General features: G+C 32.1%; 2 protein-coding genes across 3 annotated transcripts in view; one reads left to right on the top strand and one right to left on the bottom strand.

Annotated features, from left to right (window-relative positions):
• LOC114334271 (farnesol dehydrogenase) overlaps positions 1-21581 on the top strand; it is an 83194-nt gene that overhangs the window by 20670 nt on the left and 40943 nt on the right. For both annotated transcript variants that reach the window (XM_050646020.1, XM_028284313.2), the window contains exon 2: positions 9731-10016. In XM_050646020.1, coding sequence (XP_050501977.1) covers positions 9731-10016 — 286 coding nt within the window. The remainder of the gene's footprint in view (positions 1-9730; positions 10017-21581) is intronic.
• LOC126881648 (uncharacterized) lies at positions 17791-19481 on the bottom strand. The gene is made up of 2 exons (XM_050646025.1): positions 19028-19481; positions 17791-18776 (listed from the first exon to the last, which is right to left on the bottom strand). Exons 1-2 carry the CDS (start codon positions 19317-19319, stop codon positions 18571-18573), a joined length of 498 nt encoding a protein of 165 aa, XP_050501982.1. The 5' UTR covers positions 19320-19481; the 3' UTR covers positions 17791-18570.

The raw sequence follows: 21581 nt of genomic DNA, 5'->3' as shown, positions 1-21581 counted from the left end.
TCATTTGAGATAAAGAAATCAGTTAGCCTAAAAGAAATATATGTTTATGGTTAAGAAATGTTATTGCCGAGAACCGTGAATTAGTTAATATGTATTAAATGACTTAGATGTAAACTAATAATACTTTCCCGTAATAAAATTTCTTAATGATTAGGTATGCTGTCTCTTTTAGATTATAAAAATTAAGAAAATTACATATTTATTATTATGTCTGCTTCAATGTTTTACATTGGTTGTATTTTCCCTCTTGTTTTAGCTAAACAATGTTTATTGTGTGACTTAATATTATACAGATAAATATAATTAATATTTTATTAACAAAAACAAAAAAATAAACAAAGATGTGTAGGTTAAATAATGCCATGTTTGAACTAAATATTATTGATTATTATTAGTGTTAATAGTTCTTATGTGGGGCCCTGTTTTTGTTTTTTTGTATTTCCTAAATTTGTCAAAATAAATATCTATATCTTTATAAAAAAAAAAATTTATTAAAGTAAGTTTACTCTTTCTACATAACGATTTTGTTTTAGTGAATTGCCGATATACAAAGTGCTATTAACAAATGAAGGAAAATTTGAGGAAGTTGGATTTGCCTCTCCATCCTTTTATTGTTGTGTAGAAGCTAGTGGTTTAAGAGTGGAGAAAATATTTGTATGTAATAATAACGTTTTATATCTTGTTTTATTAATAAATAATGATTTTACCTTAACACAATGATTTATTTCGCCGTATGTAATATCACTTTATTTTCAAGAAATATTAACTTAACTCTAAATATACGTTTATCTCTGAGAAATATATTTCTTAACATTAAATACATTAATTATTAATAGTAAAATAATAATATTCCTTACTAAGAAATATTATTGCTCAGAAAGAATAGTTTTGTAATGTGTAGAAAGTATATTTTTATGACTAATAAAATTAATTAACATCAAGTGTAATTTCTTTCTGATAAATGGGTTTGAAGTTTGCCAGAAAGTGATAGTTCAATCATGTTTAAGATATATTTCTTTGGTTATAGTAGAATTTATTTGAAATATTTTAGAAAATTATATCTTACATACAAAGATATATTTCTTAGGCAATATGCCAAGTCGATATTTCTTAAATATTAATAAAGTTTCTTTATGTCAAGAATTTTTTTCTCTCGGTGTAGAATTTAAAGTCTATTCGGTGAATTTACACGGGGTTTGGATTAAATAAATATAAAGCCATCAACTGACCAAATTATTGTATTCTATCTATCTATCTAATTAGCCTTCTTCGGTCCATCTTTGGACACAGACCTCCCCAATCCTTTTCCATTTCATTTGTGACCTTTCTCTGCTTCGTTTATATTCCCACGGTCTCCAATTTATGACAATTTTGTTCCATCGGTCTTCTTTTTGTCTAATAATATGGCCGGAAAATCTCCATTTCAACTTTGCAACTTCTTGTCTAACATCCCTAACTTTGTCTTTCTCTCTTATCCACTCGTTTCTCTTTTTATCCATTACTCTTATGTGCAACATTTGCCTTTCCATTGCTCTTTGCGTTTTTATGATCCAGAGTCCATGTTTGCTTTTGTAAACGTCCACGTTTGGGAACCGTAAGTGAGAACAGGGAGTACTCATTGATTGTGTACCTTGGTCTTAAGATGTTGTGGATATCTCTTGTTTTTAAAGATGTAGCTTAGTTTTCCACAAAACTACACAAACCCAGAATACAAAAGACCCAGAGGCAGGCCTCCTATGAGATGGACAGATGATCTGAAACGAACTGCCGGGAAAAATAATAAAACATTTTTGTTTTCATTTTTAAAAAACGTATTTACATATTCCCGAGATTATGTCTAAAAACACGTCTGATTTATGCGAAACGTTTCAAGGTCATGACTGTTCGTTGTCTTTTTGCAACGGCTCGATAATGTCCCCACATCCGATTGCTAATCTGTGATTTTTTCGGTTTTCAAATTTATCTTATTGTTTACAATATGCGTTTACCCCACTTGAAACGTTAATATGTTATTTATGTTATCAGAAATCGGAACTTTGGTTGTATAATATCTTGTCTCCAAGCTGGCAGTTTGTTATTAATTTGGTGATAGTCCACTCAACAGCCATTTTCTCGTGGAATTTTGAGAACCACGGTCGATTTCCTTGAAAATTTGGAGTTAGGTAGTAATTATAACCTTTGTCAAAATCTACCCTATGCCGAACTGCGTTTTTGCCCTGGGGGTAAAAACAACCCCATCTTGGGGATGAAAATTTTTTAATCAAAATAATTATGGAAACCGATAGAGTGGCCAATTCTGAGTAAATTTTATTCTATAATTTTTTTTTGCGAAGTTGACACTTTCCAAGTTATTTGCGATTGAAACTATGCATTTTTTCATTGAAAAAGCTCACGTTTTATAACTGTTTTTCATGAATAACTTAAAAAATATGAATAAAATAACTTTAATTTTATAGAAAAAAATCATTGGGAACAAAATTATATCTAATAAAAAACAAAGAGATTTGCGTCTGAAAGACCTATGTAAACCAAACAACGACTGAGTTAATGCTCTTCAAAGGATGGTTATTTTCGAAGAACATCGAAATGGCGAACCTTTAATCTCAAATAACTCGAATGTGGTGCAATTTTTTGGGAAAACTTAACAGACGTCTTTTAAAGTTCATTGAAAAACCTTTCAAATAAGCTTTGACAAAAGTTTTTTGCATAAGAACTGACTCACTTATGACAAAAATAAAATCGCTCTCTGCTTTTTTCTTTTTAAAATGTAAAAATTAAACCCTCGTCGTTACAATCCTAATAGAAATAAATAGCTTCTTACTTGAAATTAACTTTATTTAGGTATAATTGATACGATCCATGTGATTTGACCGGTTTGGAATGCTTAGTTTAGACAAAATAGTTGATTAAATCGAAAATGACATTTTTAAAATAAAAGAAAGTTCATTTTTCTTAAATAAATCTAAAAGTATTCATCATATGAAAAAATGTTTCAAATATTAATTGTAAAATTTTTATTTTTTTTTTGTTTTTGTATTATGAATACTTTTAGATTTATTTAAGAAAAATGCACTTTTTTTTAATTATAATAATGTCATTTTCGATTTAATCAACTATTTTTTCTAAACTAAGCATTCCAAACCGGTGGAATCGCATGGATCGTATCAATTATACCTAAATAAAGTTAATTTCAAGTAAGAACCTATGCATTTCTATTAATAGTAACGACGAAGGTTTAATTTTTACATTTCCAAAAGAAAAACGCAGAGATCGACTTTATTTTCGTCATAAGTGAGTCAGTCCTTATGCAAAAAACTTTTCTCATAGCTTATTTGAATTATTTTTTAACCTTTAGTACTAACTAACTACAGTGAACCAATAGTAGTCAGTGGCAACATTTTCATCACAAATTGATTTCACTTCGCTTATGTCGTCTTCAACCTCATCAAACCATTTCAAAAGAGTTTCCTCAGGATCTTTATGCCCTTATTTGATGTTTTTTGAGGAACTGGGGCACATTATGTGTAATGACGAACTGGGCACAAACACTAACACCCCGTCTATTAGACGGAAATCACACTTTGAGCCTAAATATCTTTGGAATAACAACCTGCCGCAAATTGTCGAATTCAATACTACTAAAGAACAACCCAACTTGAAAAGTCATAAACGGGTGACCTTCAAAATTTTCTAGGAAGGGAAATATCCCACTTTCGACAAGCGATGCCGTCTGAGAGACGGGGTGTTAGTACTTAAGGGTTAATGGACTTAAAAGTTTTCCCAAAAAATTCCACCACATTCGAGTTATTGAAGGATCGATTGAAGGTTTTCGATTTCGAGATTCTTCGAAAATAACCATCCTTTAAAGAGCAATAACTCAGTCGTTATTGGGTTTACTTACATAGGTCTTTTCCGACGCTAATCTCTTTGTTTTTTTATTAGCCACAATTTTGTTTTTAATGATTTTTTCTAGAAAATTAATTTTTTTAAGGTAATAATGAAAAACTGTTGTAAAACGTAAGTTTTTCAAAGCAAAATGCATAGTTTCAATCGCAAATAACTTGGAAAGTGTAAATTTTGTAAGAAAATTTTAAAGAACAAAATTTACTCAGAATTGGTCACTCTATCGATTTTTATATTTATTTTGATTAAAAAATTTTCATCCCCTAGATAGGGTTGTTTTCACCTCCAGGACAAAAGCGAAGTTCGGCATAGGGTAGATTTTGAAGAAGAGTGTCAACAGAGCTTAAACCAAAATTTTCATTAAAATCGGTGTTAATTCTCAAAATTCCACGGTTTTACAGTTTTTTATCGCTGATGAGTGGTCTATGATTGATATTTATAACCAATTAGGTCTGGATCCCGCGTATGAAAAAAAAGTTGATTAATAGCAAGCTGAAAATTTGTTAATAGCTTAAGGGTGTCTAGTCGAATAAACTTTGATATGTGTGATCACTGGAACAGGGGTAGTTTTAATTGTGGAACAGGTTAAAAATTTGGAACGGTCACAGCACGAAAACGACACATTTATTTTGTCCGACAGAACAGACTTAAACTCTTCGAACAGAGATTAAACTCTCATGCAAAAATCAGACTGCTATTTATCACCAAATGGGCGTTTTAATGAGTGGAACATGTAGAATATGTCAAATGACAGGAATTATGACAGGTAATAAATACCAGTCTGATTTTTTCATGAGAGTTTAATCTCTGTTCGGAGAGTTTAAGTCTGTTCTGTCGGACAAAATAAATGTGCCGTTTTCTTGCTGTGACCGTTCCAAATTTTTAACCTGTTCCACAATTAAAACTACCCCTGTTTCAGTGTTCCCATATATCAAAGTTTATTCGACTAGACACACTTAAGCTATTAACAAATTTTCAGCTTGCTATTAATCAACTTTTTTTTCATACGCGGGATCCAGACCTAAATGCATTAATTAGGGTACTACAACAAAAATTTTTAACAACTATTTCGTTGTCTTAGTTATTCTGTGACTCATTTTAAACTAACTGAATCCAAAAATAACTGAGGATTTCATTTATCACATCAAGTTTTTAGAACACAAGTTACCCCCAAAAGTCGTGTAAATTATGTAATTATGTAAAGGCACGTATCCACTATGTTGGCGCTCTGCTCTCCTGCAACTGCTCTACATAGTGGCGCTCCGTCTCGGCGTCCAATCGGTGGCGGTTTATATGGAGCGCATGCTGTATCGATTGGAACAGTTGAAGGGACCCCTAGACGTCACTTACCGTCAAGTTAAAAAATCTCTTAATTTTAATTTATTTTTTGAAAGAATAAAGAAAACTAACGAATTATTTATTAATATTGAAACTTATGGTACAATTTGTTAAATTAGTTAATGAAATCCCACTTGTTTGGGCTGTGGTTTCACTTCTAACAGAAACTCCTGCAGAATCGCATACACTAGTAGTATTACTAGTATTGCACAATATTTTGTCGGCAAAATCTATTTTATTTTGAAGAGAATCTTCTACATAGCTTTCTGCCACTGTCGCCAACCTCCATGACGCTTTAATCCGAGGACATCAACACCTTTATTAGCCAAAAGCGTTGCTGATGTCCTCCTGAACGAATGACCAGTATAGTTCTCGGGATTAGGCAAATTTAAGAATTTGGCAATTTGAGAAGGCCAGCTCCCGATTGTCCCTTTCCCTATTACTTGAGCACAACATTTTCCTTTGGCGTATCTTAAGAACAAATGATTTGATTTTACTTGTAATGGACGAAGTTTTATATACTTTTGCAGAATTTCTAAATATGGAATTTTATCGTCTGGTTTATTAACGACTGTAAAAGTACGCTGGATGTTCGTTTTTGTATTGGGTACTTTTACAATCATTAAACCATCGGTTTGTTGGATGTCATTCATAGTAATATTATATAATTCTTCTCTTCTACAGGCACCAGATATTCCCAATATCATTGCGACCTACAAATTATGAAAAAATCTTCATTGGAGTATTTCTTTTACCTAAACTAGCTTATATTACCTTGTGAACTAGAAATTCTTCATCCGGTGCTTCCATCAGAAATTTTTCAAATTGCTCCCGTGTAAAAATGCTCGCTTTCTTAGGCCTGTAGCCAACATTTTTTCTCTTCAAATACGCGATCAAAGTTGAAAACTTGGAAATATCAATGCCATGATAAAGAAAAACGGTGGTTTTAATCATTGAATATTCTGCCCAGAGGCTTCCAGGAGCTTTCAACTGCATATGTCTTTGAACGAAATATGCCAATAGAGTCTTTTCTTCGATTCTTAAATTCTTGCCTTCGCACCATTTTTTAAAACTTTGGTAGGTATTTTGATAACGGATTTTGGATTTTTCGGGAATAATTGCAGAACACCCTTCTTCCCAAGCCCGTTCAATTTCTTCAAATTCACTTTCGCTCATATTTTAATTTATAATAATCAAAATTGTACTTAAAATTATTGACAACTAAATAAAAACTCAATTCTCCATTGTTGTTATGCACCCTAGTTACTACCTAACAACCAAAGTATCTATCTTGATAAAATGAATGAAACTAGTCAATATGACGAAAATGTTTAATTTTATAATTTATAATGGTATCAATCGTGCAAAAAACGTTATAAGCATGTCGAACGTTAAGGGTAACCGATCTCAGACAATAATTGGACAACAATTGTCTTCGATCGGTATAAAACCCTTACCGTTCTCCATACTTAATATACTATAAGATACTTATATACGGTTTAAAACAAATAAAATAAAATATAATTCCATCTTCTGCAAAGGAAAAACAACATTAAACTTTATTACAGTCACCCGATCATAATAGCAACATTCAAATGATACGATAAACAGCACAATATATACAACAATCTCGCTACGTTAAATCAACATAGCCATATACAGAGACACGGCGTGCGTGAAAGTAAATTTTCCCGCACGGCGTGCGGGAAAGTAAAATACCTTGTAATATGGCGTTAATATATATTGTAATACATGTAATAAACTAATATTTAGATATTATTTACTAATTTATTTCAAATGTATCTGATTGTGTTTATGTTTTAATGAAATTAGCGCGATTATTTCATTCATAGGAGATTCTGGCCAATAGAAAGCTACATAAATCTAAATTAAATCGATAATTTTTGATAATTTCCCGTCGTCAAGTATATTACGTCAGATGCCCTTCGTTGCTACGAAAAAATACATTCAGTGATATTAATGACAATTAATGTTTTAAAAATTATAAAAGTGATGACTTTCAACCGTAAAATGTTTATAACAACTGTGTGTTTAATTGTACTAATTTGTACTTACATAAATAAATTACAATAAAATTTTGGTTTTGAACAGTTTTATTCATGAAATAATCGCAACAAATTGCACTTGATCTCTAAAATTAATATAGAATTTTTGCCCTCGTGACACTTTTGACACAATTTCAGTCGCCTTCGGCTCGTGAAATTAAAACTGTCAAAGTGTCACTCGGGAAAAATTCAATAATTTTAGAGCTCTTGTGCAATTACTACTGATTATTTCATTCATAGGAGATTCTGACCAATAGAAAGCTACAGAAATCTAAATTAGACTGATAATTTTTGATAATTTCCCGTCGTCAAATATATTACGTCAGATGCCCTTCGTTGCTATGAAAAAATACATTCAGTGACATTAATGACAATTAATGTTTTAAAAATTATAAACGTGATGACTTTCAGCCGTAAAATATTTATAACAACTACTGTGTGTTTAATTGTACTAATTAGTACTTACATAAATAAACTACAATTAAATTTTGGTTTTGTTTTACAGTTTTAACATGCAACATGCAAAACAGTTTTATTCATGAAATAATCGCAACAAATTGCACTCGATCTCTAAAATTAATATAGAATTTTAGAGCTCTTGTGCAATTACTACTGATAATTCGATGAAAAAAAAATTATTTTGACATAAGGTTTAAAAGTCAGATCAATAGACAATTACAATGGTTTTGACAACCTTGTCAAAGAATTAATTTGTGTATTTTCACTTCTAAATAAAAATTGATATAACTCTATTTTTTGTGGCTTTTTTTTTCAAACGTACGGCCCTAGAAATCCTATTGTTCATAACTCATGCGGAAAGTGTCTTCCCCGCAATCGACTGCTTGCGTGAAAGTATCACTTCCCGCACTAGTTAGGAAAATAACTATTGCCGGTCCCTAACGTTCACTTTCCGGTCTTGACTTGCAAAACGGTATTTTCTGGACAAAAAATTATTCAGAAAGTGTACATTTTTTGGTCGGTCTTCTATAGTTATTTATGAAACAGTTCGTGAAGTGTGCTTTTTGCGAACGCACGCGATGTACATCGCGTAAGTTCGCAAAAAGTACTTCACGCACAGTTTCATACAATATTTTATCTACGACAAACAAATAAAAAAACTGCAACTCTTCGTCACTAGAATTCATTTCTATTCTACAATTTTTAGAACTTTGACATTTAAAAATTCTAACTTCTTTCAAACCACAAAACTGTCAAAACTTTTGTCGTAATTTATTGCTGACAATGTCGTCACCATGACAACGCGAAAGTTAGGGATATTTGAATATACAGTGCGGTGGAATAAGTGTTGCCCCCCTCTGTTAACTTGTTTATTTTAAGAATATAAGCAAAACGCTCGGACAGGTCGATTTTTAAACTAACCATAGTATATTATAGCATCAACGTTTCGAACTTTACGCGATCCCTCTTCAGGTGACAGCCATAATTTTGATTTTTTTAAACGGGAAAGTACATCATGTGACACCTCATTTAAAAGCTCTTAAAATACTGATTTCAAAAATGTATAATACTTTTTTCCTGTTTGAGAGCGTAGGCGCAAAATTTCGGTCGAATTCTTTCTAAATACAATCATTTTTTTCGAATCCTGAAAAAACTAATGAATATTTTTAAAAAATTTAAACGCAGAATGAAATATTACAGTATTCTCGATTGTCCAAAGTCCCTGAGAACTCCTATAATGTTTATTTTAATAAGTCACAGTGGTGAAAAAAAGAGAAAATTTAGTGTGATTCTTAATTTCAAATATATCATTCAAAAGAAACTTTTTGTTTATTCTGTCAAGGGACTGTCAGCCCTTGGTAATAATCTAATCTTTCATTCTGCGTTTAAATTTTTCAAAAATAATTATTAGTTTCCTCAGAATTAGAAGAAAATAAATGCGTTTAAAAAGAGTTCGACCGAAATTTTGCGCCTACGATTTCAAAAAGGATTAAAGTATTATACATTTTTGAAATCAGTATTTCAAAAGCTGTTAAATGAGGTGTCACATGATGTACTTTACTATTTAAAAAATCAAAATTATGGCTATCACCTGAAGAGCTTTAATATACTATGATTAGTTGATGCTATAATATACTATGATTAGTTTAAAAATCGACCTGTCCGAGCGTTTTGTTTATATTCTTAAAATAAACAAGTTAACAGGGGGGGGGGGGCAAAACTTATTCCACCACACTGGATGAAAGTGTGCCAAAAACAGTGCGAATAAGTGGATCCCATTTAAAATACATTGTTACTTCACGCACACTTTAAATCCTTCACGCAATGCTACCTATAATGACAGTTTTCACAAACTAAAAACTTATACGTAATATGAGATAAAGTAGATAAAAGTGGATTACAATTACAGAAATTTGTTCGTGGAAGATAAATATATTTTAATATACCTACTTATTAATTTTTAGGTGGTTGGCTTGGCTCGACGAAAGGATCGCCTAGATGAACTTACAGAAAAATTTAAAGGTCTCAAAGGCAGTTTTCATGGTATCCAAACCGATCTGACGAAAGAAGAGGAAATATTAGCAGCCTTTAAAGAAATCAAACAAACTTTGGGACCCGTTCACATTGTTATTAATAATGCTGGCGTTTGTAATAATTCTACGCTTTGTTATGGAAAGACTGAATTGTGGAAAGAAATGCTGGATATTAATATATTAGGTCTCTTAATAGCAACAAGAGAAGCTGTTCAAAGTAAGTCAACCATGACCTTCTTTTATTACTATTAAATTAGTATTAGAATTTTTTAGAAAATAAAACTATATTTGTGTTGATCTAGGAACGACTGGCAGCGTTTGGCAAAAATCTTTCTTCTTCTTCGTCTAGCCATTTACGTACACATCTGAACATAGGCCTCTTCAAGTCTTCCTTTCCATTTTTTTGTTGTACGCTACTGTAGCCAATTTTTTCCGGCAGTTCGTTTCAAATGCTGATCTCATAGGGATCTAATGTCCATCTCATAGGAGGTCTGCCTCTGGGTCTTTTGTGTTGGTATGGTCTTCAGGTTAGAATTGTTCTGTGCCATTTGCTTAGATCGCTCCTAGTTACGTGTCCAGCGTATTCCCATTTCAATTTTAATGATTTTTGTACCACATCGGTGACTTTGGTTTTCTGTCTTATCCATGTGTTTGTTTTCCTGCCCTTAAGTGATATGCCAAGCCTTACTCTTTCCATCGCGTGTTGAGTGACTCGGAGTATGTTTATATTATTTTTTGTGATTGTCCGTGTTTGTGCCCCATATGTTAATATCGGAATAATGCATGCATCAAAAACTTTAGATCTAAGATGTAGTTGAATTTGCTGATTTCTGAGTATATAGTTCAGTTTTCCGAATGCTGCCCATGCTAACTTTCTTTTTCTTTTTCTTTCTTCCGTTTGAATGTCCCTATTTAGTATTATTTTATATGTGGAATCGCTACAACTAGGATACAGACTCGGCCACAGTAGAATCAGTATAGTGTGCTATGCAGCCCTGATTGCAGAGGACGAGGATGACCTACAAAGACAACTTTATCGATTCTATCAAGCATGTCGACGACTCAACAAGAACATATCCATGCAGAAAACAAAATGCATTAGCATTGCGAAAGACCCAATTAGATGCAAGCTAGTGGTAGAGTGAAAACCAATAGAACAGCTAAACCAGTTCAAACATCTAGGTGTAGAGTTATCAAGTTATCATGACCCAGCCAGAGACCTAAGAGGACAAATTAACAAGGCCGCTGTCTTGTCCGGATTCCGGATGTTTGAGAGATGTGGTCTGGAATAACCCATATATGAGAATGGACAGCAAAGTTAGAATTTATAAAACTGCATCAGACCTGTTATGACCTACGGCATTGAATCAAGAGAAGACATCAGTAAAACCAAAAGCATGCTACGAACAGCCGAAATGAAGACACTAAGAGCAATGACAGGAAAGACAAGAAGAGATAGAATACGAAACAACATCATTAGGGAACAATGTGGCATGTGGCGTGCAAGATGTAGTCGGATAGGGCAGGCAAAGACGAAGAGAATGGTTCAATCATGTAAAAAGAATGGAGCAGCACAGACTACCAAGAATTGCTCTAGAAGGAAAACAAGCAGGCAAGCGTCCACCGGGGAGACCACCAAAAATATGGAGAGATAGCTGGCAGTCTACCTCTCAAGAAATACTTCAACGTCGGAATTAACAGATCGACAGATCTACAACAAGTATAAGAAGAAGAAGTATTTTTTTTAAACGGTCCAAACCTTCAAGTGAGTGGCAAAAATCTACAGCCAGTAAAATCATGGCGTGTCCGAATAGGGTCTGATTTCGGCGCAAATCTCTTAATATTCGGTCTAGTGCGTCCAATTTTATAGCACTTTCAGATTGCTATTTTGGTTATAATATGCCATTTTGTTCATATTACATACCTATTATTATATATTTAGGGACCCTCTGTTGTTGTGTTCGTTCTGAGTATTTCGTGTCTATCTCATGATTTACTTATTCTCCTGGATGCTCTATTACAAATCCAGCTAGTTGCTGCTGTCTTGGTTGTCTATGTACTGTTCTTGGGCTTTCGTCATAGTCTGCTTAACTCCATTAATAGCCTATTTTGAGGTTCCTGATATATTTAGGTATGTTTACAGCCTCTCTTATCACATGATTTTGGGCGACTTGTATATTCTTCCTGTTGGATTGACACGTATGGTACATTGGCTCATCTCATAAAGCAAGCCTTCGTGCTCTGTCAAAGGATTTAAAGGTGTGTGTTCTACTCCTTTTTAGATTTTTGTTTTTTCTTTCAAGATCTTCTAATAATTATGACTTCGTCAGGATAGTAGTTGTTATTCATCTTTCTAGCGCGTTTTTATAACTTACGCTTAATCTTCTTCTGGGTGCATAATTCCATTTTCTCCATGTAAAGCTGGAATATGTTTATATCTTTTATTAAAACTTGATAGTTTCCAGAACACAGATTTGTTCGGGCTTAGCTGTTGTAGTTAGCTTATAGCATTGATTATAAACACACACATAGATACCTCACTCAAAGGTAAAAACGAATTCAGTGTTAAACTCCGCCTACTTACACCTCTTTACCCCTCAAGCCTAAGTACTACCTGACTGTATGGTGGCGACATTAATTGAAATCTTTGCCAAGATTGAAAAATAAATTTGAGTACCTGCTCCAGCCATTGTCCAGTGCAATAGACGACAATATAAGGGTGGCATTCAGCATTTTCACAAATAATTTTAACGTGCTTGTAATCTATATTATGGAATTCCGATTTTACTTCAGAAAAAACGCTAAAAATTGATTAATGAAAACAGTAGAGGATTTTTAAAAATTATTTATTTATCAATACACTACAAAGGAATAACAAAATATAAAATACATAATAAAATTAGCAGTGATAAATTACATGTCATGTAAATTACTTTTTTGTAACTTTTCAAACAAATTAATTTCCAGAATTGATGCAAACTAAAATATTTCAAGCTAAGATACATAATTTATTTCCAGATTTAGTCCATTCACTCACGGTAAAATATTGCAAAAAATCCTCCTAATTTTAAAGAATCGCTTGGATTGACATGAAATTTGGCTTACGCCTAGCTAAGATGTCAAAGAAAAACAAATGATGTACCGATGTGTGCTTTGGCCCTATGGTTCAGTATCACCCCTTCTCGGGAGTGAAAAAATATATGTTCAAGATAAGTTCAGAAGTGCCTAAAATCACTAATTCTAAGCAACTTTTGTTCTATAGAGTTTTTTTCACTACGTCAATACTTATTTCGAGTTATTGAAAAATAAGTTCTTTTTCGTCAAATTCCATGTTGAATATTTCAACGTGAAATAATAAAAAAAATGAAGCACTTTTCGACGAAAACTCATTACAACTTTTTTTAAAGTGTTTAAAAAAGGTTTATTTATATTATTTTTGTTAAGTTTCTAGCGTCAAAAGTAAGCAAGTTATGATCAAAATATATTTGGTTCTTATTTTTTTGTTAAAAAATCGTGAAAATCACCCCCTAATTAGCATCCTAAATGAAATTAATCGTTACAACTTCACAAGATCACAACTTGCTTTACTCGTGTATGTATTGTTTCATCGGTTCAAAGTGGAAATTTTTGAAGGAGCTCTAGTTGAAAGGGCTTGAACTAGTCAAAAATCACGAGTGTATGCAAATTTTGAACAGCCACATCTTAACCAATTTTTGCCTTACAGAAAAACAAAAAATCCAAAATATTCAGAAAAGCAAAACCTACATGTTTTTTACTCTTTGTGATTTTTGGTGTCACTAATAAATTTTAAGTTATTTTGAAAAAAACATTTTTTTCAAAATAAAAAAAAATTGTTAAAAAATAAGCCCTTTGAACAAATGAAACTTACAGATCAGTATAAATAATACATAAGTAAAGTAACTTGGGAGGCGGTAACGATTAATTTGATTTAAAATGCTAATTGGGGGCTGATTTTCCCGAGTTTTTTTGACCAACTTTATTTTGAGCGTAACTTACTTTTTATGCTAGAAACTTATTAAAAAACAAAAATGAATATTTTTTTGAACACTTTAAAAAGTCGTACTGAGTTTTCCCCAAAAAGTGTAAACTTTTTTGGTTATTTCACGTTGAAATATTTGCTTTGAAATTTGACAGATATGAAACTATTTTTCATTAGTTACAACTTTGCTTCTACTGGGTCTAGAGAGTTCATACATACACCATTTTTTTCTCTTTTTAGAAGCTATATTTTTACTGGAAACCTTTTTTTCGGTAAAATACATATTTACTTTTTCAGTTATTTGCAAAAACCCACCTAAAAAGTGTTTTTTTTTTGTTGAAAAATGAACATATTTACTCGCAAATACCTCGAAAAGTATTAACTTGCTTAGAATTACTTTTCTTCTTTCCTATATGTATTCCAAAATTTCGTGCCAACCCAAGCGGTTATTTAAAATTTGGAGTAAAAACCGTGATTCAATGGTATTATTGGTTTCTATTATAGTTTTCTACTGTAGTTTTAGCTATAGTTTTATAATAGTTAAGATTATATTTAGAAAATTGTATCATGTTGTGACTGGCTGTATGGCATTTACCAATTCCAATTAAATAAATAAATAAAAATGTTATAAAACTAGACAATAATACTACTATAACTACAGCTAAATTAATCGCAATAGTTGAAGTATTCAAATATCTACATTATTAATTTACCGAAAATAAAACCTAATATATAGCTATAAATTTTTACAAAATAACTGCAAATATCTAGGAACCTGGGTAAATAAAAACGATGACCAAAATGTATCTATTAGAGAAATCAGGACACGCATTGAAATTGCAAGACAAGCATTTATAAAAATGAAAAAAATGTTTGTTAATCGAGATCTTCCTCTGTAGCTGAGGATAAGAGCCTTAGGATGCTACGTGTTCTCGACTTTGTTACATGGAATGGAAAGCTAGACACTAAAAGTAGACAATATAAATAAGTTGGAAGCATTTGAGATGTAGTGCTATAGAGGGATTTTGAAAATACCTAGATCTAACGAGTTACAAATGCAAAAGTATTAAGAAGGTTACAATGTTACAAAAGGATTGCGAGGTGATAAAGAACATCAATACAAGAAAGCTGGATTTAGGCCAAATTACCAGAGGAGCGAAATATGAGATATTAGGCTCATAATGCAAGGTAAAATTAAGGGTAAAAGATCGATAGGTAGAAGAAGAATTTCCTGACTGAGAGACTTAAGAGAGTGGTATAGTTGCAGCTCAATAGATATTTTCAAAGCAGGCGCCAATAAGGTACGGATAGCTGTAGTGATGGCCAACCTTCGATATGAGAAGGAACTTCGACAAGAAGAAGAGGATATAAATGTTGTTCTGATAGTAACATTGTACTACAAAAAATTGACAATTTATCTAGAAAAGGCAATATAGAAGTCTGTGCAAAATAAGAAATTGTACAGAGGTGAACTAAAATCAATATGATTTACTGTTCGATCGCATACTTTTTACATTTAAAAATTATCTAAGGACTTTCTAGAATTAAGACATCGATGTTTTAAAAAAAAGTAGTGGTGAGTACCAAATACAATAGATATTATCTTTCTTTGAAAAAATACCACAAATTCCCAACGTTCAAAATGAATAATGTAAGTACATACATATCTTGATAAAGTGACAGGGAATTTCCAACATATAAATAGTTGAAGGCCATTTGCCTAGGAACAATAGGTAAAAGCTGGATTAAACAGACAGGATTAGAAAGTTTAAAACATCACTAATGAGATCATATTTAAAAACAAAGTAAATAAGTATATTTGAATGTTAATTCTTTTCAAACTAAGATCACAGTATAAAGAGGGAACCTCTATATACTGTGATAAGATTGTAAAATTAAAATATTGGGAAAAAAAGATATATATTTATTATTTCTTTTTCTGAAGAAGTACTTTCATTGTTGACAATATTGAAACATTTTATTATTATTAAAAGTCGAGAACAATTAAAAACCACGTTAATATTTATATGAAAGTGCTTTAAAAATGAAGGTATATGACTCTTGAGAAGAATTAATATTTTTTAACAAACTTGGTATACGACTCATAATATCTGACATCTGATTCTTTTATTTTTAGTTTTGAGACATGCAAGTTTTTATCAATAATACATTTTTCCCTAAACTTAATAAAAAAGTTTTCTATATGATTCCAAGGTTTTAAGACATACTGATATTGTTTTCCTGATATTATAAGATACTTGTTAATATCTACTGTATATAGAGACTAAAGCTAATAGTGTAGTTTAACATACAGTTAAGTCCACGGTTATTTACCCGTGCGTCATTCATACCCGGCGAGATAAAACATATACTTTTTATCTAGCATCATTCTCTTCCACGCATGAAACTAAAGACAAACCAGCTACCGCCTGTTATTAAGTAAAAACACATGTTATTTTTATGAACGCACTAAACTCAGTACATTGAAAAGATCTAGGTAGAAAAAAAGACGTTTTCATATTTTAAATACAATTTGTGACGTTTCTGGTTTGTTTACTTTTGTGGCTGTCAGTCTGTTGAATTTTTTGCTGTTTATTTGTCGAATTTTTGCATTTTGATGTTTGTTTACCTTTACTTTTATCGAAAATAAGTAATTTTCTGTGAATCTTTTCCCTTTTAGTTTTCTGTTTGCTTTCATTAACGTTATACCACTGACAAGTTTTAAAAAGTTTGATTTTTACCAAAAATTTTATAATTTTCCTTTTATGGTCTTCGCAGCTTTTAAGCCAATTAGTAGTTAATAAAATATGGTTAGTCACATAGGTTTCAATTTTTTCGAAAACTGCATTATCTACTTTAAATAAATTAAAAGCCTCGTGAAACTTTTCTAACAATATTGTAGTAATAGTAACAAACAAATCTGATGGTCTCTGAAGAAACTTTATTTCTTCATTTGCGCCATAATCTCTGAAAAGTAACATTAATTCGTGTTTCTGTAATAGAATTTTGTTGTCTTTTAGCAAGTCTTCCTGGCATTTACCACAATTCAAGTTCTTTATAATCTTATAGTAAATATAACCAGCGACATATGTAACAGCACACGTTTCTAAATTTGTTATGCTACATTTGCTGGAATGTGCCGTGCTTAAAATTTGGTTGTCATTATTTTCCTTTTGCATGTCTAAAGATTGTTCTACATGAACTGTTTGGGTTTCAATGGACTCGTCAGATATTTCGACGCTGGTTACTTCGTGGGTTAAATCTAAATTATCAGTTTGTGCTATTTCACAATTTCCATTGTCTAAAGCAATTTTTAGTTTAATATTTGTGTTATGCTTAATGGCAATTCTTAACTGACTAACACTAGGTGTTGGATTGTAACCACCCCGATTGCGCACAATAGAGAAAAAATTTTCTAGAGGATCTTGGTTCAGAAAAGATGTTAAAAGATATGACACATTATATTTTTGAAGTTCCTCCCACAAACATAAAACTGATAAAATTGTCCACTGAAAGCCGTGTAGACAGTGAATATTATTTCTCTCTTTCTGATTTTCAAAAACTTTAATTTTTTTAAAATATTCTAAACCTGCTTTTAAGTTTTCAGTTGACTTGCTTAAAGTTGACATTGGCTTTCTGTTTGGGTTACTATCACTACAATATTTGCTGTTAAGACCATCAAAAATATTATTTATAATTTTTAAAAATTCGGCAGTATGAGGAGCCGTTTTGGTGTGTAACTGGCCTACAGATTTTGCTGTTGATATTGCTGAGGCAACTGAGTTGGAAAAAATTTGGGCTGCTAATTTTACACGCATTTTTTGGAAATTATTAGGGTTTATGTGAACGTCTGTTATTTTCACCATGCATCGTGCTCTCACATTGGTTCTATCGATGTTGTATGTGTATTCAATATCTTGCCACGATATCTGGTTAGAATCTGCAAAAAACGTCAACTTTTTGTTAAGGAAATTATTTCTTAGACTTTTTAATAAGTGGGGTGTATCAAAAACAGTGAAAATCCTCTGATTTCCTATTTCTATTGCAGGCTGATCCTTACATGCGCCTAACAGCTTAAATAAAGCTCTATTATTAGATGCTTGATCACACACTAACACTTTTGGTATATACCCAATATTTTGTAATTTTGAAACAACTTCAACTACAATGTTTTTTAAGTTGTCGCTATGTATTGGACCACCTGTAACAAAATAGCAAATCGGAATCTTCCAGTTATGTAGCAAGCCGCGCATCATGAAAACCAGACCTGTGTTGGCAAGTTTGTTTGTTCTTCCTAAAGCACCTAAATCTTGAAACCCTTCTATAATGTCATCTAATTTATTGTACTCCAATTTTTTTTTCAAAGAAATTTCATCAAACATTAACACACAAATTTTTTCCAACTCATCCATTGTCTCTGCTTTTTTCTTCAACTTGTCAATTAAGGAAGTGTTTAAACCAGTTCTTAATTTTATGACACGCAACCAAGTTTGAATTGTTTTTACTGAAGGTAATATAAAGTTAAGAGATCTAATTAAAAATTTGTAACAACTAGGAGACTTATAATAAATGGCCAGAGCTAAATCCTTTTCATTGTGACTCCATTGTGAACGAGTTTTGTGTGAAAACTGCATATTAACAAATGTGTGCACGTATTTGCTTTTATTTTCTAACAGTACCTGTAACATGAATTTGGTTGCCGATTTTTTGTTTTTTGTTGTTCTTCTACAACGCTGACTGTTCTTTTGACGGCACTTCTTCTTTAAAGCATTTACTTGATACTCCAATTTTTTACCTTCTCCGTCAATTCAGTTTCAAGTTTTGTGGGCAAATTAATTTCAAAACTGGAAATATCACTGAGACTACTACTTGATCTCTTAGGCGATGGAGTTGACCTAACCATACAATCGTCACTTGTAGATCTTTTACGTTTCGTACCGCAATAAACGTATGTAGAGCATACTGGTGGGATATCACCTAAAATAGGTGTAATCATTGAAATGTATGTGTAATTTTAATTAAAGCAAAACAAGCATCATCATTATTTCTGGAGTGATAGTAACAACGCATTCATATTTAAAAAAAAATCTCTTTTGATTTAATTGTATAAAAATATTTAAATCATTCAATATCCACTGATTTTATATAAAATATATTTTAATAGTAGTATTCTCATTGACAAAGCGCATTAGGCAAACATAAAAATATTTATAAAATTGAGTACTCACCTAAATCAGTTGTTAACTGTGTAAATTTTAGAGGAACAGCATTTTTCCTTAATAACTTTCTTTGGCCACTTTGGTAAATATGTTCCACTGCAAAATGATGCTGGCAAATTACCCTCTGTATAAGGTCAGTGATATCCATCAATAAAATATCAATGTTCCCGCAGTTTTTTTGCCAAATTTTTGTACGCTCTACGTCTTTCAGTGGAAATTTAAAGAAAGATATATTATTATTTGTTCCATCGTTTCTTTCAAAACATCCCGCGTAAACACACTTATGAGTTACAGAGGCCATTTTGTCTAAAATATGAGTCCTTTTTTTATAAAATTCCGCTCTAATTTGTCACAACACCTGCCTGTCACAGATAATACACCTATAGGGTAAGTTCGGCCCTGACACTACTCCTACCTCCTCGCAAGTCAGAGAGAGAATGAGAAATCTCGATACGGTTTTCGAGTAGCGCCATCTAGTTGTTGATACGTCTTTCGGTTACCAAGAGGTGAGCTATCTATGGGTTTTTTTAATCAATGCTTATAGTAGTTCCAGTTTTTGTTTCTATGATTTTTTAGTTGTTTTTTGAATTCCCTATTGATATCATTTACAATTATTTTGTCTTTTTAATTTCTTGTTTTGTTGGATCGTCTTCTTTTTATTTTTGTTCTTTTATCAGTTCTCTCAGATAGTCCTAAACACTTTCTTCTTCTAGTTATTATTTTGTGTTTATCGTTGGTATGGTTCTAAAGGTTGCACTGAATATTCTTTTGTAGTTTGGCCAGTTTTTTGTTGTAGGTCTGCAAGTAGTTTATTTCTACTACTCCCAGGGTCAATGCTATTTAGGTTTGCTTTGCTTCACCTTCGTTTACTGTATGCATTTCGTGTTACTGACCCAAGATTTGTAAAATTGATGTCTATAGACATGTGGAACGTCTGTCTCCTCCATAGAAATATGTAGGTTTTGTAGGTCCTACAACTACAATGTCTTGTATTTCTTAGAAATGGGCACATAATAGTATCGTGTGGCAGTTCATCGTTCTGCCAAACCAATTGGGTGATCTTGCATTTAGGTCTACTATAATAATTGTGGGCTCCCCTTTATTCAGTATCCGGCTCCCCTTAGGCTCTTCATTGAAAAGATGATCTTGTGGTGTAACATCCTACGCTGAAAAAATATTCAGCATATCGTTTCCCATTTTTATCCTTACTATGGTGGCTTCCATTCTACCTTTTGTAGGAATTGCTTGGTTCTCAATCCCTTTTTTCTCCAGAATAACTATACCTCCTGAGTTGACTATGTAGTCGTTTCTGTAGACACCATAGCCCGGAAATGTTGTTCGTTTTTTCCCGTCAGTTTTGTTCCTTCTAATGCTATGATATCTATTTGGAGCTTGTTAGCAAAGTCGTTTTGAATTTCATGATCATATTCGCAGATCACGTTCTTGTCTAGACGTTACTGCTTACCGATATTGCAAATCGGGCTCATTTTTATTGCTACGGTTTTCTTAGTCTTGTGCGTAGTTTCTGGTGGTAGAAGCCCGTGTAGCTGAAGTACTGGTGGTTTTGCTCTTTGCTGTTGTGTATATTTTTCTTTTTGGGGCTTTGGGACAGCCCTGTAGTTTGAAGTATTGCCCTTTAGCATAGTTAGCGCACTTGGAGTCTGTATTTATATCTTTGGCACAGCCACTGCTTACGTGTTGTTCTCCACATTTAATACACTTGGATCCTCAGTGGCAGGCCTTGGAATTGGAAAATTTTTTGGCAGAATGACAGCATTATGCCTTGGGTATTTTTATTTTTATTTCGTCCTCAATATAGATTTAGATATCATAAAGCATTAATTGCTCAGTTTTCTTAAGTTGTGCTCATTACGAGGCGCCAAGCCTTTCTCCGATCAATGTATCGTACCCATGTATCCAATACCAGGTAAAATAATATAATATGCAATATTTTAAATACTGTCGGCAAACGTACAACAGATAAAGTACGAAGGGGGACGACAACAATAGATACTAGGCTAGGGTACAATCATTGCTCTCCGTAGTGAGCAAACCCTTATAGCCACTTTACACGATGCAAGTAATTGCGAAATTTATTGCACAAGTTCTTGCAGCAAGAACTTCTGCAATAAGTTGCAACTAGCTTTCTGCAATAAAGTGATTACACGGTGCAAGTAATTGCATAAACTGACATGAAATGAACAGAAACTTTGACATACCATAAATTTTAGGTTATGTTGTTTTTATAAATTAAAAATGTAATTTTTTGAGTAGAGTTATCGATATATGTATTAGATTATAATTTGAGAAAATTATAATATGTATTATGTATAACAAAATCAAATAATACCTAATGCAAGTATACCTATAATACATTATTCATTTACAAAAGGAAATAAGTTGTTAAACATTGTTAAATACAAAAGAAATAAAAATAGAATATAGTTTCTTTAATCCCTATGTTGCATAATTAAAGTTATCCACCAGAATAATGTTATCTGTGAAGCGTGAAATTGGTAAAAAGTTCCTCTAGTTTTGTCAAAAATTGTTTAATTTGAAATTT

The sequence above is a fragment of the Diabrotica virgifera genome, chromosome 3, assembly GCF_917563875.1.
Source record: "Diabrotica virgifera virgifera chromosome 3, PGI_DIABVI_V3a".
Classification (NCBI taxonomy): domain Eukaryota; kingdom Metazoa; phylum Arthropoda; class Insecta; order Coleoptera; family Chrysomelidae; genus Diabrotica; species Diabrotica virgifera.
This window is presented reverse-complemented; position numbering and strand designations above follow the sequence as displayed.

Coding starts and splice junctions, on each gene's coding strand:
- LOC126881648 (XM_050646025.1), bottom strand. CDS start 19,319: ATGGCCTCTGTAACTCATAAGTGTGTTTACGCGGGATGTTTTGAAAGA. Junction 18,777..19,027: donor ACAGTTAACAACTGATTTAG/GTGAGTACTCAA, acceptor CACCTATTTTAG/GTGATATCCCACCAGTATGC.